Source organism: Peromyscus eremicus, chromosome 8a (genome assembly GCF_949786415.1).
Source record: "Peromyscus eremicus chromosome 8a, PerEre_H2_v1, whole genome shotgun sequence".
Lineage (NCBI taxonomy): Eukaryota > Metazoa > Chordata > Mammalia > Rodentia > Cricetidae > Peromyscus > Peromyscus eremicus.
Window position 1 is genome coordinate 34,938,990 of NC_081423.1, and position 27,556 is coordinate 34,966,545.

The 27,556-nt window shown below is 44.8% G+C and overlaps 1 protein-coding gene across 1 annotated transcript in view; it reads left to right on the top strand.

The window, feature by feature from the left end:
* The window catches only part of Sar1b (secretion associated Ras related GTPase 1B), a 29,303-nt gene extending 1,975 nt beyond the window's left edge, over positions 1 to 27,328 (top strand). The window contains exons 2-7 of the mRNA XM_059270496.1: positions 12,780 to 12,854; positions 16,123 to 16,242; positions 19,154 to 19,219; positions 23,460 to 23,563; positions 24,492 to 24,623; positions 26,728 to 27,328. Of these exons, the coding sequence (XP_059126479.1) occupies positions 12,797 to 12,854; positions 16,123 to 16,242; positions 19,154 to 19,219; positions 23,460 to 23,563; positions 24,492 to 24,623; positions 26,728 to 26,844 (597 nt within the window). The 5' untranslated portion in view covers positions 12,780 to 12,796 and the 3' untranslated portion in view covers positions 26,845 to 27,328. The remainder of the gene's footprint in view (positions 1 to 12,779; positions 12,855 to 16,122; positions 16,243 to 19,153; positions 19,220 to 23,459; positions 23,564 to 24,491; positions 24,624 to 26,727) is intronic.
* Positions 27,329 to 27,556: the final 228 nt, after the last annotated feature.

Consider the following 27,556-nt stretch of genomic DNA (forward strand, 5'->3'; position numbering starts at 1 on the left):
GAGATCCGCCTGGCTCTGCCTCCCGAGTGCTGGGATTAAAGGCGTGCGCCACCACCGCCCGGCTAGTTTCACAACACTCTTATTGGTGTCTCACAGGCTGGCCTCTTCCAGAGCCTCCCCATCAGCCTCCCAAGGTTCTCTTTCCTCTCCCCTCCCCCTTCCTTCTTTCCTTTTTCTGTTAACCTTTTGACAGAGGGTTTTTTCCTCTCTGTTTTTCACCCTTAAAGCCATATTTCTTGTGATTTTAACCTTCTTTCAATTGGGTGTCACTCTTTTGTCCAGAGCAAGCAATTATGGACTTTTAAAAAACTATATGATTGAACCCCCCCCCCCCAAAAAAAAGGTTTTGTTCACATAATTGCTTTGTATTAGGGATTGGGGTAAGGGATACATTATTGTCCAATAAGCTGTTTTTAGGATGAAAATGTGTGAAGCCGAACTGTTTTGAAACTTTTAGTATACGAAACATAGTCAAGCCAGGTGTAGTCCTGCACTCCTTTAATCATAGGCAGAAGCAGGCTGATCTCTGTGAGTTGCAGGCCAGCCTGGGCTACATAGAAAGTTCCAGGCCAGCTACATAGTAAGACCCTGTCTCGAAACAAAACAAACAACATCAAAAACCAGGGTCAAGCATGGTTTTACCTGGTATCACAGGCTGGCCCTGAACTTGATATAAAACTGGGGATGGCCTTGAACTTTGGGTCTCCTGTCTGCCTCCCGAGTGCTATCCCACGCCTGGTTTATATGCTGTCAGGATCGAACCACGCAAGTGAGGCAAGCATTCTACTGAGCTCCAGCTCCAGCCTGGCCTTTGTATTTCTAGTGGTGAATCAGATTACAGATAGCATTCCATCCGTCTGGTGTGTTGGGGTAGGGCTTCTGTGTGCCGTGTTGTGCCTATAGAGAGCAGAGTACAACCTGTGAGGTTAGTTCTCTCCTCTGACTATGTGGGTCCTAGGGATCAAACTCTGGTCTGCGTGTCTGTCCGCAGCTGCTTACTCACTCAGCCATCTTGCTGGCCTTTCTCTACTGTTTTGTTTTAAATTAGTTTTTTAAAGTTACCATATAAAATAATGTTATAGTTGTTGTTATTTTTCTTTTTGGTTTTTCGAGACAGAGTTTTTCAGTGTAGCTTTGGAATCTGTCCTGGAACTCACTCTGTAGACCAGGCTGGCCTCAAATCACAGAGATCCACCTGCCTCTGCCTCCTGAGTGCTGGGATTAAAGGTGTTTGCCACCACTGCCTGGCCTAAAATAATGGGTTTATTGTGACTTTTTAAAAGCTTTATTTTATATGTATGAGTGATTTGCCTGCATGTATGCATATGTACTGCATGCATGCCTGAAGTCTGTGGACCAGAAGAGGGCATCAGATTCCCTGGAACTGGAGTTAGAGATGTTGTGAGCCACCATGTAGATGCTGGGAACTGAGCCTGGAGCATCAAGAACAAGAGGTCTTCACCACCGAGCTGTCTCTCCAGCCCCCGTTTGGACTTTTTCATAGGTGTTTATCATTGTACCTTGCTCCTGTTTGTTGTACTGGTTTTGGTCACCAGTGTCATCTGTTGGAGACAGAATCTCATTAGTCCAAGCTGGCTTTAACTCACTAAGATGTTCCTGTCAAGTCACAAATGCTGGAGTTACAAACTACAGGCAAATACACCATCCCCTCCTCTCATCCAAGTGCTGACACACACATTTAACCCTAGTACTGTGGAGGCAGAAGCAGGCAGATCTTTGTGAGTTCAAAGCCAGCCTGGTCTACATAGTAAGTTCCAGGCCAACCAGGACTACTCAATAAGACCCTGTCTCAGTAAAAATATAAAAAGAATCATGATGTAGTCCATGCTGATCTCAAACCAGGAATCCTTCTGCCTTAGCCTAGAGTTGTGAGCAGGTGTGTGCCACACTGGTTGGTTTGTAGTGAAATTTCTGTACTTGTGTTTACAGGACACTATCCTAGTACTTTTTCTGACGGCAGTCAGTGACAGTGTATTCATATGTAATGTGAAAATGGGGCTGGCGAGTTGGCTCCTCAGGTAAAAGTGCTTGCTGCACAAGTCTAGCAACCTGAGTTCAAGCCCCAGAGCCCCTAAAGTTGACCCTGACCTCCACATAGGTGCCATGGTACACAACCCCTGTCCCTCCCCCCCCCACATGTATATACACATACACACACACACACTAATAAGTCAATAGATTTTGGTCTGGAGAGATGGCTCAGAGGTTAAGAGCACTGGCTGCTCTTCCAGAGGTCCTGAGTTCAATTCCCAGCAACCACATGGTGGCTCACAACCATCTGTAATGAGATCTGGTGCCTCTTCTGGCCTACAGGGATACATACAGACAGAACACTGTATACATAATAAATAAATAAATCTTAAAAAAAAAAGTCAATAGATTTTAAATTGAGAATGCTATCAATCTTTTTTATATTAAAAGTTGCCGGGCGGTGGTGGCGCACGCCTTTAATCCCAGCACTCGGGAGGCAGAGCCAGGCGGATCTCTGTGAGTTCGAGGCCAGCCTGGGCTACCAAGTGAGTTCCAGGACAGGCGCAAAGCTACACAGAGAAACCCTGTCTCGAAAAACCAAAAAAAAAAAAAAAAGTTAATAATATTAAATTGGGCATGGATGCTTATAACCCCAGCACTTGGGAGATGAAGGAGGAGCCAGCCTGAGCTACATGGTAACTTGTTCTAAGGAAAAAGAAAACAAAAACTCAAGCATAAGGATTGTGTTTCCTCATAAATGAGTCATAAACATAAAATGTTCATATGAAGTTTTTAAATTTGCTTTTATTGTGAGTAACAGCTTTGTTGAACTAGACTTGACATACAGTAATATTAACTTTAGCAGTGTCCAGAGTGTTCTCAATATAGTCACAGTCTTACACAACCTTCACCACTAATTCCAGAACATTTTTCCTCACCTCTGAAAGAACCCAGCCCCCATTAGCAGTCGCCCTGGCTCCCCTCCCCCTCCTGACAGTACTAATCTGCTTGCTCTCCAGCTCTGCCTGTGGTAGACATTTCACAGAGTTAGCTGTAGACGTTTAATGGGACAGAGTTTTAAGCAGTGATTTGTAACCTGAGTTCCGGTCATTGCGCTGATTTTCATGTTACCTGAGTAGATTGCCTTTTAATCTGCAGAGCTCTTTCCTGTTTGGTGTTTCATGTAATAAATAAACCTGCTGACGTGCTGTGCTTCCTTGTCAGCGACCTTTGCTCTTCACATGTCCCTACGATGTGTCCCTGGGTTGTGTAACCCGTTCTCGGGGCTCAGGTATCTGTTTGCAGCTAAGTGACTTTATTCTTAGTTGGGTGTTTTTATTTTTACTTCTATTTGAAAAAACAAAAACAAATAGCTAATTCTGTTTTAGTAATTCCTGGCTTGTTTAGAGGGTTTTATAAGCTGTGGTTTTATAGGAATGTTGTCTCTATTTTCTCAAGTAGAGTTTTTCTGTGTAATTAGCTAATCTGAGGATAAATTTTATAGTACCAGGTTGGCACCACCCTCATGCAGACAAATCCTTCCCCTTCCAGGCTTACCCTGTTCCACCCTCCACCACGTCCTGTGCTATCCCAGCTTTGAAGACTTTGCTCTTGGTTCACTCCCTGGGTATCAGTGCCCTCTACTCTTTTAGGTGACTCTACAAGCTGTCACTGTGGACAGTGCACCTTCTAGCCTGGCTTCCTGTACCTTCACCCCAATGTCTCTTTATCTTTCCATGCTGGTGTCGGACCTTGGAGCTGCCACCACCCAGACCTGAACTTCTTTGAACTTCGCTCTTCCCCGTTACCACACACCCTGGTCCACTTCACCCCCTCCCTTTGCTATGCCACACTTATCTTCGGTCCCCAGACTCCCTCTACTGCCTTGGTTCTGTTCTGTGGAAGCCTGCCTTTGGTCACCACTCCCCTCTCTTCTCTTGCCCTTATCCTGTTGTCTACTCAGCCTGGACTGAGGGGCGGCTCACCCCGGTGCTGCCCATGGTGCCCTCCAAGTGCCGTTCCTCGTGGTCTTCTTTTCTCCCCTTAGCATCGGGGTCAGGCCCAGGACCCCTCTCCCGTTGTCCCTTTTCATCCTGGAAGTTTGAATTTTTAAAGCCCAACATCGCTGAGGCTGGAGTGTAAGGTGGGGGTGTTGAGGGTAAAAAAAAAAAAAAAAAAAAAAAATCAGCGCTGATTGGCAGTGCTGTGAGTGTTTGTTAGATCTCCAACAGTTTTTTTTTTTTTTTTCCTTAAACTGAGTGCTGGCTGGGTGTGGGGGCGCAGGCCTTTGATCCCAGCTCTCTGGAGGCAGAAGCAGGTGGATTATGAGTTCAAGGCCAGCCTGGTCTAAACAAAATTAATAAATACATAAACTCAGTGTTAGGGCTCCAATCGTGGTCCTTCCACGTTCTTGGCAAGTGTGCTACCATGGAGCTACGTCCCCACCCTTTTGAGCAATCATTAGCCTGACCTACCACTGCAGTACCTGTTGTGTGTCCCAGAATTTCCTCAACTCTCCTCTGCCACTGTTTTGAGACAGGGTTTCACTATTCATGTAGCCCAGGCTGGCCTAAAGTCAGTCTTCTGACTCCGCTTCCTCAATTCTGGGATTACAGCTTAGGCCACCAGGCCCTTCCCTCCTCATGTCTGGAGTCAGAGTCCTGCCAGCTCCACAGATTTCCTGGGTCTCCCTTCTACCCACAGAGGAGGGCGCTCTCAGTTAAGCTCCATGTCAGCCTGTGCGCCTTCTCATGGTTAATTTCTCCCCTCTTTTTCTCTATTATGTAGCTTTCTGTCCTGGACTCACTCTGTAGACCAGGTTGGCCTTGAACACAGAGATCCACTGCCTCTGCTTCCCTAATGCTGGGACTAAAAGTGTGCAACACCACGCCCAGATCTTCCAGAGGTTTTTTCCTTTCAGTTATCATTATACCCAAGCCTCACCCTTCCTGGAGAAGAAAATCTTATTTCTTTCATTCCACTTTAAGTTTATTTATATATTTAGACTTCTGAGGTCTAGCTCAGGCTGGCCTGGGACCTCCTGCCTCAGACTCCTCAGTGCTGGGATTATAGATGTGTACTACCACATCCATTTCAAACTTAAAACAAAATCTATTTTACTTTTTAACTTTTAGATTTATTATTTTATGTGTTTGCCTGCATTTATGTTATGTGCACCATATGCCTATAGATGTAAGAAGAGGGTGTCAGGTCCCCTGGGACTGGGGTTACAGATGACTGTAAGCCACCAGGTAGGTGCTGGGAATTGAACCTAGGTCCCCTGCAAGAGCAGTACATGCTCTTAACCATTGAGCCCACTCTAGCCCACAGTTAGAACTTTTGGAAAGAGGAAGAGGATCTCCTCATTGTTAGCCTCTGTTTTTCACTCATGTCTTAATAATGATAGCAGCCAGCTTAACTTTGTACATTTTGTGTGGTGTGTGCATGCATGTGTGTGTGTGTGTGTGTGTGTGTGTGTGTGTGTGTGCGCGCGCGCGCGCGCGCGCGCGCGCGCGCAGACAGGCATGGTTTGCATGGATGTCAGAGAATACATTTGGAGAGTCAGGTCTCACTATCCACCTTGTTGAACAGGGTCTCTCTTGTTTCTACAGCTGTGCTCTGTACTCCACTCCAGGCTAGCTGCCCCCTGCCCCCAGACTTCTAGTAATTTTCCTGTCTCTGTCTCCCATCTTGCCACAGGAGTACTGTGATTACAAATGTGTGCCACCGCATCTAGCTTTTGACATGGGTTTGGGGGATCACACTTGAATTGTGAGGCTTGTATGGCTGCCTCTTTTACCTGTTGAGCCTTCTTCCCGGCTTTTTTGTGCATCTGATCTTTACTGCATGCCAGCAGATATTTCAGAAGAAACTTGTAACTCATTCAAAGTCATAGCTTATGAATCAGAAATAGGATCTCCTCTGCTTTAAGCCTGGCCGTGGGTCCTCCTTCAACAGCTCTACCGAAGGCCTCTCAGGCAGTTAAATTTGTCTCTGTAACTGAAGGCAGCTATGGCTTCCTGCAGCTGCATTTGAAGTCACTAACTTCTTCCACTTTTGCTGCTGACTCTTCTGACTCTCCTGGTCTTCCTGCATTCCATAGTCGACGTATCCTGTCCCCGCCCCCCCGCCCCCCCCACCGTTTGTCCCTAAAAGATCATGTCAAGCATGACTTATTCATAGCATTTTGGTGGGTATCAGAGTCAAAAACTTGTGGAACTCGGGCTGGAGAGATGGCTCAGCCGTTAAAGGCTAGGCTCACAACCAAAAATATAAAAACTTGTGGAACTCTTCATCATGTAGGGTGTATAGAATGGACAGATAATTTGTCACCTAAATTGTTATACTGAAGTGACAGGTGAAAGCTGACTGTCCCCAGTGGTCACCCTGGCTGTGCAGCAAGTCACTTCCAAGATGGCAATTTGGCAGAGCTACTCTGGAGGCAGCGTGTAGTGGGTGGGGACAGATTTTGAAATGAGAGTTTGTAGTTTTAAGATGTGACTTTTTATTTGGAGACTACAGGCATCTATCACTGTGCTAAGCAACACAAATTTCTTAACCAGGAGGCTTCTGTGGGGACCAGAGTCTATATGGTAAGCTGTGGCTAGGACTGTGGTTCAACTGAATGTGAGAGGTGAGGAGAGGGAGGAGTCAAACATCTGAAACAAACAACAAAACCCTGATATGGCTCCGTGGGGGAGTGCTTGCCTAGCCTGTCAAAGGCTGTGGGTTTGATCCTGAGCATTGCAGGGATAAAGGGGAATGATTTAAACATGGTATTTATTTTTTTATTTATTTACTTTTACTGGGAACTATACTTAGGACCCTCCTAAATGCTAGTGAAGCTCTCTACCACTAAGCTATATCCAGAGCTCTCCTTCTGCTGTTTTGAGACTGGTCCCGCTAAATTTCCCAAGCTGGTCTTAAACTACACACCTAGTAGCTCAGTCGGACCCTGAACTTGATCCTCTGCCTCAGCCTCTCAAGTGACTAGGAATACAGGCTTGTACCCCGACCTAGCTCTTTTTTGTTGTTGTTGTTTTGTTTGTTTGTTTGTTTTGTGGTTTTTTTTGAGACAGGGTATCTTTATGTACCAGATGATGGCCTAGGACTGGGTAAGTAGCCCAGGCTGGCCTCGAATTCAAATTCCTCCTGCCATGCCCCCCCACCCCAGTATTGGGACGACAGGTGTGCACCACCATACCCAGACTTGATATAAAGCTTTAGAGCCACCTTAGTGTGAGAAGAGGGTAAGGTATGGGTGTGGACATCAGAAAGGTACAGATTTGAAGCTTAGCTGCACTAATCACTGATAGTTGAAGTTTTTAGTCAACACAGCCAGTCTCTCCTATAAAATGGGAACACCGGTATATCTGAAGGATTTGGGGTATTTAATAGTGAGCTAGAGATACATAAACAGATCATGGCCGACTACTGTAGGCTGTGCCGTAGAAGAAATGAGACCCCCAGGGGCGTGACTGAGGGCTTTGTCCCAGGCTGCATTTGGTCCACTAACTCACTTCATCCTCACAGCACCAGCTCAGGTAGCTGCTGGTACCTCATTTTACAGGTGAGGAAGGTACAGCCAGTTGCCTAAGGTAGACAGGAAGTGGGCAGGTTCTGGCTTCAGAGTTCCTGGTCTTAACCTCTAGACCAGTGGTTCTCAACCTGTGGGTAAAGACCCCTTTGGCAAACCTCTGTCTCCAAAAAGGTTTAATAACAATTCATAACAGTAACAAAATTACAGTTATGAAGTAACAATGAAAAAATCTTGTGGTTGGGGTCACCACAGCATGAGGAACTGCATTAAAGGGTCACAGCATTAGGAAGGTTGAGAACCACTGAGCTAGACCATAATATTCCTAGAGATTCAATGAATGGTAGCTGTTTTGTTTGCTTTCCTTTTTTTGTTTTTTCGAGACAGGGTTTCTCTGTGTAGCTTTGGAGCCTGTCCTGGAACTCACTCTGTAGACCAGGCTGGCCTCAAACTCCCAGAGATCCGCCTGGCTCTGCCTCCCAGTGCTGGGATTAAAGGTGTGCGCCGCCGCCGCCGCCGCCGCCGCCGCCGCCGCCGCCGCCACCACCACCACCACCACCACCACCACCACCACTACCACCGCCGCCGCCGCCCGGCCTGTTTTTTTGTTTTTGTTTTTTGTTTTTTTCCTTGAATGACTGTAGAGAGTTGAGGTGGCCTGTGCTTATGATCCCAACATTCATTCAGGAGGCAGAAACAGGATTTGAAAGTTTGGGGCTAGCCTAGAACATGTAACAAGACCCTGTGTCTCAACACCCATCCCACTTGCAGCCAAAATAAACAAAACTGAATGAGTGACTAAGCACAGCTCTTTGTCTTTATTGTAGGTGGGGAACAAGAAGTATGACGCCTCTCTAGTATCTGACTTACTAGTTAGCATCCATTGATGGATCTCATCTTGTTTCTGAAAACTTGCTATGGAATTGCAGGTGATCTTGACTTCCTGATCATTCTCATCCTGCTCCACCTCCCAAGTCCTAGGGTTACTACACCAGACCCAGAGTTTTGTTGTTGTTTTGTTTCGAGATAGGGTTTCTCTGTGTAGCCCAGGCTGACCTGGAACTCAGAGATCTGCCTGCCTCTGCCTTCTGAGTGCTGGGATTAAAGGCATGTGCTATCACCCCGTTTTAAGATGTGTGTGTGTGTGTGTGTGTGTGTGTGTGTGTGTGTGTGTGTGAGAGAGAGAGAGAGAGAGAGAGAGAGAGAGAGAGAGAGAGAGAGAGAGATTGAGATTGATTGAGATTGATTCATGAACATAGGTGCAGTTGCCCTTGGAGTCCAGAAGAGGGCGTCAGATGCCCTAGAGCTGGAGTTACATGAGGTTGTGAGCCACCTGATGTAGGGGCACTATAAACCAAACTTGGGTCTTCTGGAAGACTAGTAAGCACACTCTTACATCTTAGGTGTATGAGTGTTTTGCCTGCATGTATGTATGTGTATCACATATGTGCCTGGTGCCCTCAGAGATCAGAATAAGGTGTCATGCCCTAGAACTGTCTGGGTGTTGTGAGCTGCCCTGTGAGTGTTGGGAACTGACCCCAGGTCCTCTGCAAGAGCAACAGTGCTCTTAACTGCTGACCCATCTCCCCAGCCCCTCTCCAGCTTTAGTGCTGGGATTACAGGGAAGCCACCACAGCCTGCTGTGTGCTATAGAGTTCCAGCAGTTTGGGTTAAATTGATTTGTATGGCTAGTTTATCACTCCACAGCCTTCCTGAGGGGAAGAGCCGCATGAATCATCCTTCTTTGTATTCTTAGCAGTGTTTGGCACAGGTCCTTGGACCTAGTGTAAACTCAGAAACTATGAATTAAAACAACAAAATACTCTGTTGCTTTGGAAAGAAACTTTTCACACACTCTCTAAGTTCCAGTGTGTTTCTAAATTCTCTTTTGGAGACTGAACCCAGAGCCTGGGCATACCATTGCCCACACCTTCAGCCCCTACTACACATTTCAGTTTCTGTGTCGCCCAGACCATAATGGTAGCAGGAGATGTAACTTGGGGGAAGGGAAATTTTTGAGCAGGGTCTCACTATGTAGTCCGGGCTGGCCTGGAACTGGATGTGCAGCCCAGATTGTCCTTGAACTCAAAATCCTGCCCCATCCCAGCCAAGTGCTAGAATTCATGTGTAAGCATCTGCTCATATTTCTCATTCTTGTGTTACTGGCACACTCATAGTTGTTGAATATTTGATCTCAAACTGGGATTCGTGGACTATAAAAACAGAATTTGAGTTAGGTGTGGAGGTATATCTCAAAAATTCCTAATATTCAGGAGGCTGAGGCAGGAGGATTGTGAGTTGTTTGCCAGCTTGAGGAATTTAGTGAGACCCAAATTAAAGAAATTAAAGGGTTAGGGATGAAGCTCAGTGGGTGAGAGCTTGCCCAGCACTCTTAAGACCCTGATTTGACACCCACCGGCCACCCATCTCCAACTAGTTTAGGAAAGGATGAGAAGAAAAGGGAGAGTCCATTGGCAGGACTTAGAGTATCTCGGGAAAACGTGCCGGACTCATACAAGCTGCAGGTGGCTTTGCTCTCTTTTCCCACTCTAAGGGGTGTGGGTACAGGGTCACTTAGCTGCTTACCCTCTGGAGTCATTCCTGTCAAGTTTGACAGCCTACTGCAGAGTTGATAAAAGCAGGCAGGACATGTCTAAAGAATGACAAAGATACCATAGTCTTCCCAGGGGTTGGACTTGGCCTGAGTTTCAGGCCAGAGTTATTTGTTCACATCTAGAAAGTGAACTTTGTTGACTTGTGAAAGTACATTTCTGTGTCTATGATCTTCTTTCAAGAAACTTTCTGACTTGTTTTTCCTGTTACCCCATTAGTTTGCCAGGCTATCTTAAGTAAACACTGAATTGTACTGTTTTCTACTGTGACTTAAAAGATTTGTTTAACGTGTGGTAATAATTAAATGTTGAAAAATTCAGAAAGATAAAACACAAGTTTATCACCTAGAACCGATAGCCATGAGAAGAGGAGCTAGGTGTGGAGGTACATGCAGTGCTGTTAGCACTCAGGAGCTGGAAACTGGACGACTGGAAATTTAAGGCCCTCCTTGGCTACACAGAAGCCATCCTAAGCTACATGAGACCCTGTCTCAAAAACCAGAGAGAGAGCCGGGCGGTGGTGGCGCACGCCTTTAATCCCAGCACTCGGGAGGCAGAGCCAGGTGGATCTCTGTGAGTTCGAGGCCAGCCTGGACTACCAAGTGAGTTCTAGGAAAGGCTTTGTGCTTTCTCTACAGAGAAACCCTGTCTCGAAAAACCAAAAAAAAAAAAAAAAAAAAAAACAGAGAGAAAGAGAGGTTCTACTTCACAGCGGATTCTCTCTCACTCTTTGTGTGTTAGTGGGGACTGAACCTAGGGCCTGACATGTTAGACAAGCTCGCCACACTAAGCCTTTTTTTTTTAAATACATTTTATGTATTGGGGAGGAGCACACACACATAGCATGGTGTCCTTGTGGAGGTCAGAGGACAGTGTGCAGGGTGGTTTCCATCAGGCTTGGCAGCAAGTGTCTTTACCCGTCAAGCCTCTCACCAGCCCATACACTGAGCTTTTCTATTTCTACTCTATGCAGGGGTGGGGAGGTGCATGAGAGAATGGGGTGGGCTTGTTTATTTGTTTTTGTTCTTTTGAGATGGTCTCCGAAAGCCCAGGCTATCTAGCTGAGTCTGGCCTTGAACTGTTTCCTCCTGCCTCCACAATCTAAGTGCCGTCACATCTGACCCCAGGCTTTTTATTTATGTATTTCTGAGGCATCATCTCACTAAGGATGCCAAACTCTTGGTCTTGAGCCTATGGTGTAGCCCAGGCAAAACATGAACTTGGTGATCATCCTTTCTCAACCTCCTCAGTAACTGGAATTAAAGACTTGAACCACCAAGTCCAGCTTGGAAACTCTTACCAATTATTATTATTATAAAACTCAGAAAATAGACCACGCTGGCCTCAGACTCAGAGATCTGCCTGCCACTGTCTGTATAGAATGCTGGAATTAAAGGCTTGTGCCACCACATTTGGTCTTACTAATTATTACTACTATTGTTGTTGTTGAAATAGTTCAGTGTAGCCGAGGCTGGCCTTGAACTGGCTATGCAGCCAAGGATGTCCTTAGACTCCTGACCCTCCTGCTTCTTCCCTCCTCAGATGTCAGGCATGGAAACTTGTCATCGTCTTCTTTCTCTTCTGTTTTTTTCTCCCCAACCCCCAACTCTCACAACGAATATTTGATATACACAGAACACAGATAGTTTCCAAAATTTGTCTTTTAAATTTTTTAAGGATTTTAGTGTGTGTGTGTATGTGTGTATAACAAGTGTGCCAGTGCCCTCAGAGGCAGAAGAGAGCTTTGGAAATCCTGGAGTTGGCTAGAGTCACAGGCAGTTGTGAGCCACCAGACATGAGTGCTGGGAATTGAACTCAGGGTCTCGGAAGAGCAGGAAGTGCTCTTAACCACTAAGTCATCTCTCCAGCCCCCCAATTTTTCTTTTTTTGAGACGGAGTCTTACAGTTCACCTGATAGACTAAGCTGGCCTTGAGTTCACCATCCTCCTGCCTCAGCTTCCCAATGGCTAGCATTACAAGTATATGCCACCATGCTTGGCTCTCACTTAGTTTTGGAAAGGTTTTATGGCAGTTTATACTGCTACCTAATTTATTTCCTTAAAAAAAAAAAGAGACAAGGTCTCACCATATACCTGTGGCTGGCCTAGAACAGCTATATAGACCAGTCTAGCCTCAAACTTGCAGTGATCCTCCTGCCTCGGTCCTGAGTGCTGAGATTAGAGTTGTTGGCCACTATACCTGGCTTTTATTTTTTCCCTAGTCCTGGTTGTTATAATTCGTTTTTGTGCCTTCCATGGACAAAGAATGGTCTCTAGAGGCCCGATAGTTTAATGGCATTTTGAGATTTATGCATCAGCACAGATGTCAGCCTGGATAACAGCCTGTTGGTGTTTATGTGTGTGCACACATGCACAAGTTCATGTGCACCACAATGTGTGTGTAGAGGTCAGAGGGCAACTTGTGGGGTTGATTCTCTCCCTGCCGTGAGGGTCCCAGGAACTGAAGTGAGGGTATCAGGCCTGGTGGCAGTGCCCATCTGTCCTGAGCCTCCCCCAGCTCTGTATTACAGTTCCTAACACTTGTGTGATGTTGGCGGGTCACTCAGGCTTGTTTAACATCTGTCAGTATGTTGTGTACGTTGGCGATGCTGACTGCTAAATCTAAACCTTGTTTTTCAGACCGGTAAGATCTGGACATGTCCTTCATATTTGACTGGATTTACAGTGGGTTCAGCAGTGTGCTGCAGTTCCTAGGTAACTCCGCTTTGCTCTTTGTAGCTACCCTGTTTGACCCTGTTTATGTGAATGCACTTGTTTGGAGAGAGCTCCTTTATGTAAGCCTGCGCTTAAGAAAGCGAGCTTTGAAATTATGAAATACATTTAGTGACTCACTCCCGTGAAACCACGAAATCTTAGGTCAGGTGTGGGAGAGCGCACCTGTGTCCCAGCACCCAGGAGGCTGAGACTGGAGGATTACAGCAGGTTCCAGGCCAGCCTGCTCTTCAGAATGAGCTGGAATTTAAAAAAAATTATGTACTCTTGGATAATTTATTTTCTGCTTTACCCCAAGTTTCTTATCTATAAAATGGCTATTTTTTTTTTTTTTAATGTACTGGAGATTGAACCTCACACATGTTGGGCATGTGTTCTAGCACTGAGCTGTATCCCCAGCCTTGGCTCTAATGAGCCTACTCCTAGAATTTTATTTATTTATTTAGAGACAGGGTCTTACTATGAACCTTTGGCTGGCCTGGAACTCAAGGAGATTTGCCAGCCTCTGCCCCAAGCCCCTAGTGCTGAAATTAAAGGTATGTGTCACCATGTCTGGCTTCTACCTCTTATAATTATTGTCAGTAATAGTTCTAACAGAAATATATATTGCTTCTTGGTGAGTTTATCTGCATCTTTTAATTCTTTATCTCATTGCCTCTACTGTGAATGGAATCCAATGTGTTACTTTTGCCTTTGGTTTCTTTTGGTAGCGACTCTGACCCAAGGCCTCTTGCATGTTAGGCTGTTGCTGTATCAGTTGATACATCCCTAGTCCTGTCGAGTATGCGGCTCATTATAAACGTCTGTGTCTGGGGCGGGGGAGACGGCTCAGTCAGTAAAGTGCTTGTTTAAGCAGGAGGACCTGAGCTCGATCCCAGCACCCACAAAAATAAAAATAGAGGCTGAGAGCGGTGGTGCACGCCTTTAATCCAAGCACTGGGGAGGCAGAGGCAGGTGGATCTCTATGAGGTCATGGCCAGCCGGGTCTACAGAGCAAGTTCCAGAATAGCGAAAGCTATACAGAGAAACCCTGCCTCTAAAAAAACCAAAAATTAATTAATTAATTAGTTAATTAATTAAAAACACAAAACTGCTGGTGGGGGTAGGATAGGACTGGCTGGAGAAACAGTTTAGCTGTGCTGGCAGTGATGGCGCACACCTTTAATCCCAGCACTCGGAGGCAAAGGCAGGTGGGTCTCAGTGAGTTCCAGGCCACAAGAGCTACACGGTGAGACCCTGTCTCAAACAAATAAACAAACAAACAAACAAACAAACAAACAAAGCCCTGATTGTTCTTCCAGAGGACCTAAGTCAATTCCCAGCACCAACATGGTAGCCAACAACCATCTATAACCAGTTCCACAGGATATAACTTCCTCTCCTGCCCTCCTCCAGCACCAGCTGTACACACGGTATACAAACATACATGCAGCAAAACACCTAGAGAGCTCAGTGGACTAAGTGCTGGCTGCCACAGCACACAGGAGGCAGAGGCAGGCCAATCTCTGAGTTTAAGGCTAGCCTGGTCTACAAAGTGAGTTCCAGGACAGCCAGGACTCTTACATAGAGAAACACTATCTCAAAAAACAAAAAAGAGGAAAAAGGAAAGGAAAGGGGAAAAAGGAAAGGAAAGGAAAGAGGAAAGGAAAAGGAAAAAGGAAAGAAAAAAGAAAAAAGGAAAGGAAAATGGAAAAAGGAAAGAAAAAAGGAAAAAGGAAAGGAAAATGGAAAAAGGAAAGGAAAAGAAAGGAAAAAAATTACAGAGATAGCTATGTAGCCCAGCTGGCCTGGAACTAGCATGATCCCCCTGCCTCCACTTCACCAGTGAATGTGGGAATTACAGATAAGTTTGGCCATGCTTGGATAATGTGTAGATTTTTAAATTGCTCTTTTAAAACTGAAAATGAGGGGTGGAGGAGATGGCTCAGCAGTTAAGAGTACTGGCTGGCTGCCCTTCCAGAGGACCTGGGCTCAATTCCCAGCACCCGCATGGCAGCTCATGTAAGTGTCCATAATTCTAGTCTCAGGGGACCCCTCTTGTGGCCTCTTCAGACACTACATACAGGCATAAAATAATAAAACCTGAAAATAAGAGCTAGGCCTTATTTGGTGGTACAGACGTCTGACCCCAGCTACTCAGGAGACTGAGGCAGGAGAATCAAAAATTAAAAGTTAGCCTGAGCAACAGAATGAATTCAGAGCCAAGTTGGGCAATTTGGTAAGCTCCTATGTCACACTAAAAAGTAAAAGGAGGAGGGTACAGCTCAGTGACAGGAAGCACTTGCCTGGACTGACCTGAGGGTCACTGCCACCCACAAACAGAAACAAGAACAGAAAGCCTGAAGATACGCTTAGGAAGCCAAGCTTACTTATGCTCAATGTATTTATTTATTTATGCTGAGGCAGAGTTAGAGTTGATTACTGTTTGTTTGGTTTGGTTGGTTAGTTGGTTTTTTCCAGACAGAGTCTCTCTGTGTAGCCCTGGTTGTCCTGGAACTCACTTTGTAGACCAGACTGGCCTCAAACTCACAGAGACCTGCCTGCCTCTGCCTCCCAAATGTTGGGACTAAAGGCATGCAACACCACTGCCTGGCCTTTTTTTTTTTTTTTTCCTTTTGGTTTTTTAAGACAGAGTTTCTCTGTGTAACATTCCTGGTTGTCCTGAAACTCTCTTTGTAGACCAGACTGGCCTTGAACTCACAGAGATCCATCTGCCTCTGCCTCCCAAGTCCTGGGATTAAAGGTGTGCACCACCATGCCTGACTCGGCCGTTTGTTTTTTAAAACAGTCTCTCTACATAGCCCTGGCTGCCCTGGAACTATGTAAACTAGGCATGATACACCTTCCTCTGCCTCCTAAGTGCTGGGATTAAAGGCAATCATGTGCTACCAAACTTGGCCTGGTTTTTTTTTTTTTTTTTTTGAGACAGGGTCTCATGTAGTCCAGTCTGACCTCAAGCTTGCTATATAGCTAAGAATTGCCTTGAATTCAGATTCTCTTGCCTTTATTTTCCAACTGTTGGGATTGCAGGTATGGTGAAGTTGCAGTTTATTAGGGTTTTAATATTAATTGAAGCACAGACAGAGAGAGGCACTTAGGAGAAGGACATCGCACACCCAAGAGTTCTAGACTTCTCGAGAATTGCATTCAGGTGTCTTAACAATAACAGTAACTTTCATGTCAAATATAAAGTCATTTTCATGATCTATGATTGATGTCACTCTGACTGATCGGAACTCTTATTTTGCAGGATTGTATAAAAAAACCGGTAAACTGGTATTCCTTGGGTTGGATAATGCGGGGAAAACAACGTTGCTGCACATGCTGAAAGATGACAGGCTTGGCCAGCACGTCCCAACACTGCACCCCAGTAAGTGTTCGCTTCCGTGTGAGTAAGGCCGAGTCGCAGGCCCTGCCCAAAAGCTTTTTTGATTTGGGATTTTTGATGGATAAAGTATGAGATTATTCAACCTGTTCCTGAAATAGCTGGGTAAATAGTAACTGACCTGGTTCCCAGAGCACAAATTAAGATCTAGAAGTACTTGACTACACCATTGGCCCAGGCTAGGTTATAGAATAAGACCCTACAGAGCCAGCAGCAGAAAGAAACAGTGGGCTAATTATATCTGTAACTGTCACAGTGAGAAGATTATAAACCAGGCAGATACAGTTTAAAAACAAGTTAATTGAAGGATGTGTGTGATGGCGCACACCTTTAACCTCAGCACTCGGAAGAAGAGGCAGGTGGATCTGTGAGTTCGAGGTCAGCTTGGACATCATAGTAAATTCTAGGTCAACCAGGGTCCATAGTGAGACCTTGTCACAAAAAATAACAATGAAAAGAGTTGCCTTCTGGTCTGCACATGTACCTGTGGCACACACATACCTGCACTCATACATACATAAAATAAAAATAAATGACATTTTGAAAGGGCTTAATTCTTAAAGACAAGGATGTGTGTGCAGAGTTAGAACAAATAGCTGACTATTTTTTCTTCTCTTTTGCCTGCTGGTGCTGTTCCCTTCACGTACCCCAGGAATAGTTCTTGAGCACCTACTGTATGCCACACCTGGGTCTAGACACAGGAAACTGCAGGGCACAAAGCAGGTGATCTCTCACTTACCCCAAGAATAGTTCTTGAGCACCTACTGTATGCCACACCTGGGTCTAGACACAGGAAACTGCAGGGCACAGAGCAGGTGATCTCTCACTTACCCCAGGAATAGTTCTTGAGCACCTACTGTATGCCACACCTGGGTCTAGACACAGGAAACTGCAGGGCACAGAGCAGGAGATCTCTCAGCTTTTCTTGCATCTCACATTCATCCCAACTTGTATTTTCCCATTTAAAGCATCCATGGAAAAAGTAACAGCCCTGTGTCCTCTGATCTGGCAGTTCTGCTACTAGGTGTTTATCTGGAAAAGTGAGAATATGTATTCACCAAAAGCCTTGTACAGAAAAGAGAAAGAAAGCAGCAGGATATATTCTCCAAGAAAGAGGAATAAAAGCTGGGTGTGCCACCTGTGGTTCCAGTGCTTGAGAGGCAGAGGCTGGAAGTCACAAACTGGAGCTTGGTCTACACAGAGTTCCAGACCAGCCAGGAGAAATAAGACTCCATGAGAGAAGCTGGTCACAAGACGTTCCCTGCTGTGTGACACCATCACATGGAATTTGAGAATTAGCCAGAATAATCCATGGTGATAGACTTGAGGTCTAGGTGGAGGCTGACAGGGAAGGGAGAGGGGACAGTCTGAGATGTTGACAGTCTCCTTCCTGTACTATAGTTAATTAAATAGGCATTTCTTTTCTAGAGTAGAGTATGCACAGGGGTGTAACCGTGCCAGTGGGTAGCCAGCCATATTCAAGCATTGCCCTTTTCTTTTGGTAGTAACTGTAAATACAGACCCAGTTAAATATTTAATTTACCTGAAACACTATGTATAATTCCCTCCCTTTAGTTTTTGAGATAGTGTCTTGCTTTGTAGCCCAGGCTAACTTCAAACTCACTATCCTTCAACTTCCCTACCTTCCCAATTGCTAGAGGTGTGTGTGTGCTATCCCAGCCAGCTCACAAAATAAATGCTTAACAAAATAAATGCTCTGGTGCTGAAATTTTCATTGTGATTATGGAAGACTTCTCCTTAGGCCATGAAGGAAGATAACAGAGTCTGGAAGTCTTTCCCGCTACAAACTAGGAAACTAGACAGAAGTATGTGTACACGGCTGTTTTCAAGCCCTGGGCAATAGCCGGGGCAGGACTGAAGTTCCTAAGGAAAATGAACTCTTTGTATTCCAGTTTTCAGACCCAGGTGTAAGAGGAAGCCCAAATAACCCAGTCAGTTGAGGAGACAGAGACCAGAACTGGGAGGGCAGAACTTGCCAGGCACAGCACTGGAGGAAATTACTCCAGAAGTTAGCATGGACAATACCTATCTGTGCAGTCGTGGAGTAGAACCCAATGGACCACATCTGGAGAAAGAACAATTCCACTAGAGTGAAGTTCAAGAATACAGTAAAATTTAGCATGTATTACAATTTTATAATGTAGAATTAGTAAGACATGCACAAAGTAAGTAAGTGTGACCCATAACCAGGAGAAAAATCTGTCCGAAGAAATGGACCCAGAAGTGACGAAATGGTAGGATTACCACACAGGGAGAGACAGCTCGGTGGGCTGCGGATGGGGCTCAGTTGGTAGAATCTGCCTAGCCTGCGTGAAGCTGTGCATAATCTGCATGAATTAAGCATGGTGGATCATGCAGGTAATCTGCTCCATAGCAAGTTCAAGGCCAGCTAGGTTACATGCGACCCAACTGAAGACATTAAGTTTGAAAGGCTCTTCTCTGTTTCTTTTATTACACTTACTTAGTCGGGAGCAGGGTGTGCCATGCTGCCAGTGGAGGCCAACAGACAGTTGTGGGGTCAGTTCGCTCATCCCGCCCTGGGGGTTCTGGGGATCAAATTTAGGTCACTGGGCTCAGTGGCAAGCACCTTTACCTGTTGAGCCATCTCGCTGGCCCTTTTTTCTTTCTTATTTTAAATGTAAAGAGATCCTGTGACCAAGGATTTAAAGGAAAACCTGTACTCAATGAGGAGATAAATGAAAGATAATAAACATGTCTTTATAGTCCAGGCTAGCTCTGAACTTGCTCTGTAGCCAAGGATAGCCTTAAACTTGTGTTCTTCCTACCTCTACCTCCCTAGTGTGGGATTACAGTCATGGCCCCTGTGTCTGGCAGATTCCTGATTGTATTGTAAAAATATCTTGTTTTTGTTCAGCTTCAGAAGAGCTCACTATTGCTGGCATGACTTTTACGACTTTTGATCTGGGTGGGCACATCCAAGGTAAGATTCTATTTCTCTTAGTCTCTGTTTTATCTTAACTTAGTAAATATGGCAGCTATGGTCCAGAGCTTGGAACTGCATGCTCTTCAAGTAAGGCAGAGTAAGGTCAAGGGTCATCAGCAGATGTGTGTGCCTTAAGAGCCAGGAGGGTTTTCATGATCGTTCTGACTCACTGGAGTCTGAACTGTCTGAACTGCTTGTGCTGATGAGGTATGAAGCAAATTCAGCTTCTATTTTCTCTTTGCATCAGGCTCCCTTTACCTGTTGTCCAAATCCTATTATGAGCCTATGATACAGCCCCCAAAGCCCGCAGCAACTAACGGGTTTCTTATAACACAGACTTGTCATTGTCCCAGCGTTCTCTGTGGTCCTTTCTCTCTTCCCGTGTCTCCCACTAGAGCTGGCCTCTTGTTCTCCCCTCTGCTCTTACTCACAAATCCCCATCTGTGAGATGTGACTCCCTCCCTGGAGAAGCCACCCTAGCGAGGAGTGCTCCAGCTGTACATATGTGGGACTTAATGCCTCTGTGTACATTTGTGCAGGACCTGAACCCTAAGATGAACTTCTGTGGACTAACATCCTGTCCGGTGGTTTTTTGGTTTTTGGTTTTTGTTTTTCAAGACAGGGTTTCTGTGTGTAGTTTTGGTGCCTGTCCTGGAACTCACTCTGTAGACCAGGCTGGCCTCGAACTCACAGAGATCCACCTGGCTCTGCCTCCCGAGTGCTGGGATTAAAGGCGTGCGCCACCACCGCCCGGCCCTGTCCGTTTTTTTGTATCCCAATCGCTCTTAGCATGTGGGGCACATGGTATAGCACAGCTAGTGAATGCTCCAGACCTAGAGGCCCCCCAAGCCTGCTGTTAGAGCTAGTGCTCTTCTGGAAGCCTCGGGTTAGGGCTGGGGTGCCAGCTCTATAGTGCTGATGCTCTGTGGTAGAGCTTACCACCTCCCATGCACTTCCTTCTCAGCACCATAAAAATAATAATAGTAGGGCTGGAGAGATGGCTCAGAGGTTAAGAGCACTGTTTGTTCTTCCAAAGGTCCTGAGTTCAATTCCCAGCAACCACATGGTGGCTCACAACCATCTGTAATGAGATCTGGCACCCTCTTCTGGCCTGCAGGGATATGTGCAGACAGAACACTGTATACATAATAAATAAATAAATCTTTAAAAAAAAAAAAAAAAAAAAAAAAAAAAAATAATAATAATAGTAAAATAGTTTTTAAAAAATGATGCAACATATATTTGAAAAAGCTTTTCAGTGGCTGTGGCTAGTGAAAGCACATTTGAGACACACATTTGTTAACCTCTGGGGTATGAAGATTAGAGAATTAGAATACAGAGCTGGGGAGATGGCCAGTGGGTAACAGTGCTTCCCTTGCAAGTCTGAAAACCTGAATTCAATTCCCAGAATCCACAGTGAGAGGAGAGAACAGACTCCAGAGGTTATTCTCTAAACTCCACAAGCTTGCTCTTGCACACATACTTGTACTCACAGACACATCATAAATAATAATAATAATAATAATAATAATAATAATAATAAATAAAATAAAACTTAGAATCAAATGGAGTTTGCCTGAAATTTCATTTCTATAGTGTCTTCCAGATGGACTATAAAGCTCAAGTCAGAGAAGAGAATGGTTTCTCGTGGGCACTCTAAAAGTGGCCTTCTCACGGCTGTTCTTGTAGAGGACCGAGGTTTGGTTCCTGGCACCCACAAGGCTGCTGACAACGGCCCTTAACTCCAGTTCCAGGGATCTGGTGCCCTCTTCTGGCCTTCACAGGAACCAGGCACACGCAGTACACATACATACATGCAGACAATACACTCATACACATAAAATAAAAACAGTAAGAGCCGGGCGGTGGTGCCGCACGCCTTTAATCCCAGCACTCGGGAGGCAGAGCCAGGTATATCTCTGTGAGTTCGAGGCCAGCCTGGGCTACAGAGCAAGTTCCAGGATAGCCAGGTATTCACAGAGAAACTCTGTCTTGAAAAACCAAAACACCTAAATAGATAAATAAATATAAATAAATAAATAAAAATTGGTTTTTCCTTTTGAAAACCTTTAATGGGAAAAATTATCCTCATGGTTTCCTATACTTTAGTTAATTAATTTTTTTAATTAATTTATTTTTTTAAGATTTATTTATTTATTATGTATATAGCATGTATGACTGCAGGCCAGAAGAGAGCACCAGATCTCATTACAGATGGTTGTGAGCCATCATGTGGTTGCTGGGAATTGAACTCAGGACCTCTGGAAGAGCAGTCAGTGCTCTTAACCTCTGAGCCATCTCTCCAGCCCATAGTTAATTAATTTTTTAATAATAAATTATAAAGAAATTTATTTGTAAAAATTCTTTGATATGTATATAATGTTACTACTTACTAAAGGTGAAGGCAGATTTGAATACTAGTGAGATGACTGTACTTGCTTATTTTTACATAAAGAGTTAAATCCTAGATAGAAATCTAGAATCCTAAATAGAAATATTTTATACTGTGAGACAGAGAATCTTCAGCATTTTTCAAACTCTTTATAAGATTTATTTATTTTTATGTGTATGAGTATTTTACCTGCCTATATGTCTGTGTACTACATGTGTGCCTGGTGCCTAGGTCAGATTCCCGGGAACTGGAGTTACAGATGGTTATGAACCACCTTGTGGGTGCTGGGAATCAAACCCAGGTCCTCTGCAAGAGTAACAAGTGCTCTTAACCACCGAGCCCTCTCTCCAGCCTTCATGCTTTGATTGACAGTCGTCAGGGTCAAGAGTGCTGCTTTGCATAAGGCATAGTGTAGAATGGCAAAGTATGTTCAGGGCCATCTTAGAAACTATTGGGAATTCTATCCTAATCCCAAGCTAGAGTTATTTAATGATTCCCCGCTCCTTACATGGAACTGAAGTCAGCAACTTAACTAGCAGTTTTGTTTTGTTTTTTTGTTTTTTTTGGTTTTTCGAGACAGGGTTTCTCTGTGTAGCTTTGCGCCTTTCCTGGAACTCACTCTGTAGACCAGGCTGGCCTCGAACTCACAGAGATCCGCCTGGCTCTGCCTCCCGAGTGCTGGGATTAAAGGCGTGCGCCACCACCGCCCGGCTTAACCAGCAGTTTTTATAATGAGACATTCAAAAGCAATATAATCCTAGAGGAGAAAAGATGAGTAACCCAAATAATAAATGGAAGAAGATAAACAGCACACTTATCATCAGAAACAAGGTAAACATGAAGACAGTGGAGAAATATTTTTCAAATACCAAAAGAAAAGCTCTTCTTTAGATTTACTTATTTTGAGTGTCTTGCATGCATGTTTGTGCACCACATGCATGCCTGGTGCCCTTAGGGGTCCAAAGAGGGCATCAGATTCCCTGGAATTGGAGTTACAGATGGTTATGAACCACCTTGTGGGTGCTGGGAATTGAACCTTGGTCCTCTGGAAGAGCATCCCTCTTACCCACTGAGCAATCTCTCTAGCCCCCATAAAAATGTTCTTATAGTTGACTATGAAATATCCTTACAAGGTTATACTTTGAACATTCTGGCCCTGGATGGTGGCACTATTTTGGAATTTTTCATTAGTTAACTTTTTTTCTGTTTTGAATACAACAGTTTGTAACTTAGCCAAGTCTATACCTGGTACTAAAGTCCTTTTGTCGTTGGCTTCATATTTATCATTAGCTAAAACCTAAAAAACTAGAAATGTCAAATATTAATAGTGCACACACACGTATGTGGTTTTTACTGCTTACATTTGGTTGATGGGAGTTCACAGTGGTTCTCTAGTGAACTTAATGAGAGTTGCTGTGTCTGAAGGTACACCATGTGTGTGCAGGTGCCTGTGGAAGCAGAAGGTGTGGGGTCCCCATAACTGGAGTTGCTAGTAGTGCTTGTGAGCTACCTGATGGGTTTGGGGAACCAAACTGGGGTCGTCTGGGAGAACAGGAAACACTCTGAAGCACTGAGCCATCTCTTCCCCTCCTGCTTCTGTTTCTTTTCTTTCTTTTTTTTTTTCTTCTTGTTTTTTTGAGACAAGGTTTCTCTGTAGCTTTGGATCCTGTTTTGGTGTTCTGGAAAATATTTGGTACCAAAATCTTTGACAAAACAGGCAGTTGGTTGTACAGTGAAGCAGCCAAAGGCACGCCTCCGAACTCTGGAAACCTGGCTGGCGTCTCCATCAGCTGTCGGATAGGCTTGACCAACACATAAATCCTAACTCCTGATTGTTTTTGTTAGCCCGAAGAGTATGGAAAAACTACCTTCCTGCTATCAATGGCATCGTATTTCTTGTGGATTGTGCAGACCATGAAAGGCTGTTAGAATCAAAAGAAGAACTTGATGTAAGTTGAACAATTCAAACTAAACACAGTGAACTAACTCCCTCTGGGCAGCCTGAAGGAACAGGTGCGACTGAGCTGTCGCAGGAGCTTTCCTGCAGGGTCTGAGCAAACTCCTAGTTCTCGTGGGCTCAGCCCTGGTTTTCACTGGGGATGACTCTGTTTAGAACAAAGAGGGAGTAAACTGCAGTAGCTCTTCTTAGTGAAGAAGTGCTAACGCCCTTCTGAAGACTGAGTTCATCCTCTCCAGAGTGTGCCCTGCATGTGTGTGCATGCCTGCTCATTCCTGAAGCCAGTTATCCAGAGTCGTGTCATCTCAGAAGTCCATTCCTTCAACAACTGTCAGCCAATTGTCCGGCATGTTCACACCCTCTGCACCCTCTAGGTCAGATACTTGGTAAAGAGGCTCAGCAGTTTCCAGCAAGGCAGAACTAAATCTGAGACCACAGAGTAAGGAGGTCCATGATCTGACAGAAGGCTAGCCCCAGCCATTCCTTTATCAGAAAGGTTCTGTGGTCCTGGAACAGGGTCAGTTAGTTGCTGACTCTTCCTTGTGTTTGGTCCTCTACAGGCTCTCTGTTGCTTCACTCAGCACTCAGGTCAGCCCTAAGTAGTTGCTGCTGATCCCTCTCAAGCTAATTGCCCAAGGTAGGAACCTAGCCGCAGAACCAGAAGGGAAACCAGATTGCCCCACCTCCCAGGTGTCCACGCTCCCTTAGTGATCTGCATCGTGTGCATCTCCAGAGAGAGCTAAAGGGAGATAGGAGAATCTAGCCCAGGGTTTCTTAATGCTCACTTTCAAACGTGAGGAAAGTGTGATTAAGCAGGCCAGGGTGTCATGATATAGTGAAGAGTGAGCCCTTGGCCGTTTGGGCTCTTCTCAGATAAGCTTGAAATCAACTTGTCTTTCCTGTGATTTGCTTTGTTTCAGTCACTAATGACAGACGAAACCATTGCCAATGTGCCTATACTAATTCTTGGAAATAAGATCGACAGACCCGAAGCCATCAGTGAAGAGAGGTTACGAGAGATGTTCGGCTTATATGGGCAGACAACAGGAAAGGTAAACACCTTTTTTAAATTTTATCATATATTCCTTTATTTATTTTTGAGACAGGATGTCACCATGTAGCTCTAGCTGTCTTGGAACTCACTATGTAGACCAGATGGACTATATACATATGAGCCCTCAGCTCCCATTTTAAAGTCCTGACTGGCTGGGAACTCACTTCTGTAGACCAGGCTGCTGCCTCTGCTTCCTGTGTGCTGAGATTAAAGGTGTGTGCTACCACGCCTGGATTTTTTATTTGTTCTTTTAAGTACTTCCAGTGTGTTGTTACCAGAAATTAACCTAGAACCCTACCTATATTCTACCATTAAGCCAGATTCTTAGCTTATTTTAGGTTCTGGTTCTGAACCTACATTTTATAATGATTTATAGTAATTTTTGTTTGTTTGTTTGTTTTGTTTTTCAAGACAGGGTTTCTCTGTAGAATAACCCTAGCTAACCTGGAATTTGATTTGTGAATTGAACCCAGTTCCTGTGCAAGAACACATGCTCTTAACCACTGTGCATCTCTCCAATACCCTTTCTTTTTTTTATTTATTTTTATTTTTATTTTTTGGAGCTGAGGATCGAACCCAGGGCCACTGAGCTAAATCCTCAACCCCTCTTTTTTATTTTTTAAAATAATTTATTTAATTTTATGTGCACTGGTGAGAGGGTGTCAGATTCCCTGGAACTGAGTTACAGACAGGTATGAGCTGCCATGTGGGTGCTGGGAATTGAACCCAGGTTCTCTGGAAGGGCAGTCAGTGCTCTTAACCACTGAGTCATCTCTCCAGCCCCTCCTCCTCCTTTTTACCATTTTGACTTACTGTGTGTGTTGCCTGCATGTCTGTCTCTGTACTACATACATGCCTGGTGTACTAGGAGGCCACAAGAGGGCATCCCCTGGAACTGGAGTTACAGACTGTTGTGAGCTGCCACTTGGGTGCCAAGAATCCAACCTAAGTCCTCTAGAAGAGCAGCAGCAATTGCTATTAAGCACTGGGCTGTCTCTCCAGCTCCAGCCAGGACACACTATTCTTTTGTTAATATAAATAGCCACACTAACCAATCACTCCACCAGAGCTCCTTCCTTTCTTTATTTCTTTTTTTTTTTTTTTCTAGACAGGGTTTCTCTGTGTAACAGTCCTGGCTGTCCTGGAACTCACTCTGTAGACGAGGCTGCCCTCGAATTAACAGATATCCTCCTGCCTCTGCCTCCCAAGTGCTGGGACCAAAGGCGTGCGCCACCATGGCCTAGCTAGAGCTATTTTTATTTATAGTGGATTTGTTGAGGCATGGGGTGGGGCATGTTAGTACTGAAAAGTTCCAGAAAACCACAGGACATGGTGCTGCATGTCTGACATCCCAGTACTTGGGAAGCTGAGGCAGGAGGATGACAAGTTTAAGACTACCCTGGGTGCTGCATAGTGACACTGTCTCAACAAAACCAAAAGGAGAAAGAAAGAAAAGAAGTATTCCCAGATAAGCCATGGAGTGAACTTCATGGTTTATAAACAGAACCTCCTCAGTTCACACATGCTCTTTCAGGGCAAAGAAATACTGCAGCAGAGGACGGGATTCAGCACTCTACGCTCATCCTAGCCCTCTGTGCCTTCTTCGTAATGATCTGTTCCCCACCAGTTTTAAGCAATGGTCTCACTGTAGCCAAGGCTGTCCTTGAACTTAGATCTTCTTGAGTGCTGGGATTACAGGGATATGCCACCACCTTGCAGAATGTTGTCTTAAATGTCAGCCAAGAAGATTTGGATTTTTTTTTTCTTTTTTGATTTTTGAGATAGGGTCTTACTTTGTAGCCTGGGCTGGCCTGGAGCTTGAGATCCTCCAGCCTCAGGTTCCTGAGTGCTAGAAAAACAGGCGTGCCTCCATGCTCAGGTGGCTGTTTATTTCTATGTACCTCCCAAGCTCATGGCTTTCCCACTCATTGGCCACACTGTCACAGCTGAGTAAGAAGAAGTTCATGTGTAAAGGGACTTGGATTCTAAGCAACCATGGCTTTATCATTGATGTCCTTTGTTCTGAAGGAGAATCTGCAATATGCTGCGAGAAGAACTTTTATTCCGTGAAACCCCAACCTAACAGCTCTCTTCTCTTCCAGGGCAGTGTGTCGCTGAAGGAGCTGAACGCCAGGCCTCTGGAAGTGTTCATGTGCAGTGTGCTGAAAAGGCAAGGCTATGGAGAAGGCTTCCGCTGGATGGCCCAGTACATTGATTAGCAGCCACCCTGCCTACTCACATCCGGGCCTCTGAGATCATCCCCCAACATGCATAACTTGAATTCAATAGACTTTTGTTGGTTTCAGAATAGGTGTTTTTTAGATTATTAATATATCTACCTGAGTGGGAATTGCAAACTGATTCAAGTTTGAATATCACAATGTTAGCTTTCTAATTCCATACAGATAGTTTTTACAGTTTACAGCCCCACATCAACCCCATCACCGTTTATAAAGATCAGCTTCCCAGCAGTACATTTGAAGCACTTTTTAACGATGTGAAACTACAAATATAAACCATATTTAAAAGCTCATCATGTGAAACTTTTATGTACTTTTTGGAAATAGTTTTTCAATTTTAGATTGTCTGCCTATCTTATGTACAGTTAAAATCCGCTTATCAGTGATTGCATGATGCCTTACCGTTTTCAAGACTACTTTTTCTTATGCAAACGTCATGCAATAAAACAAACTCCAACATTTGGCTCTTTGTTGGGCAACTGTTTCATTTGGGTGTATCATATGTGGCTAGTGTGCTCTGAAAATGTGAGGGTTTATCACACATAGGAGAGGGTGGCTGATGGGCACGGAGGTTCCTTCAGATGTCAGAGTGGTGCTGAAGCCCTTGCCCTTAGCACACAGCAGCTGGAGTCCAGTGCCTGACTCCAGGGTTCCAAATCCTCCATTTTCCTTACCAGTCATTCCACCGGCC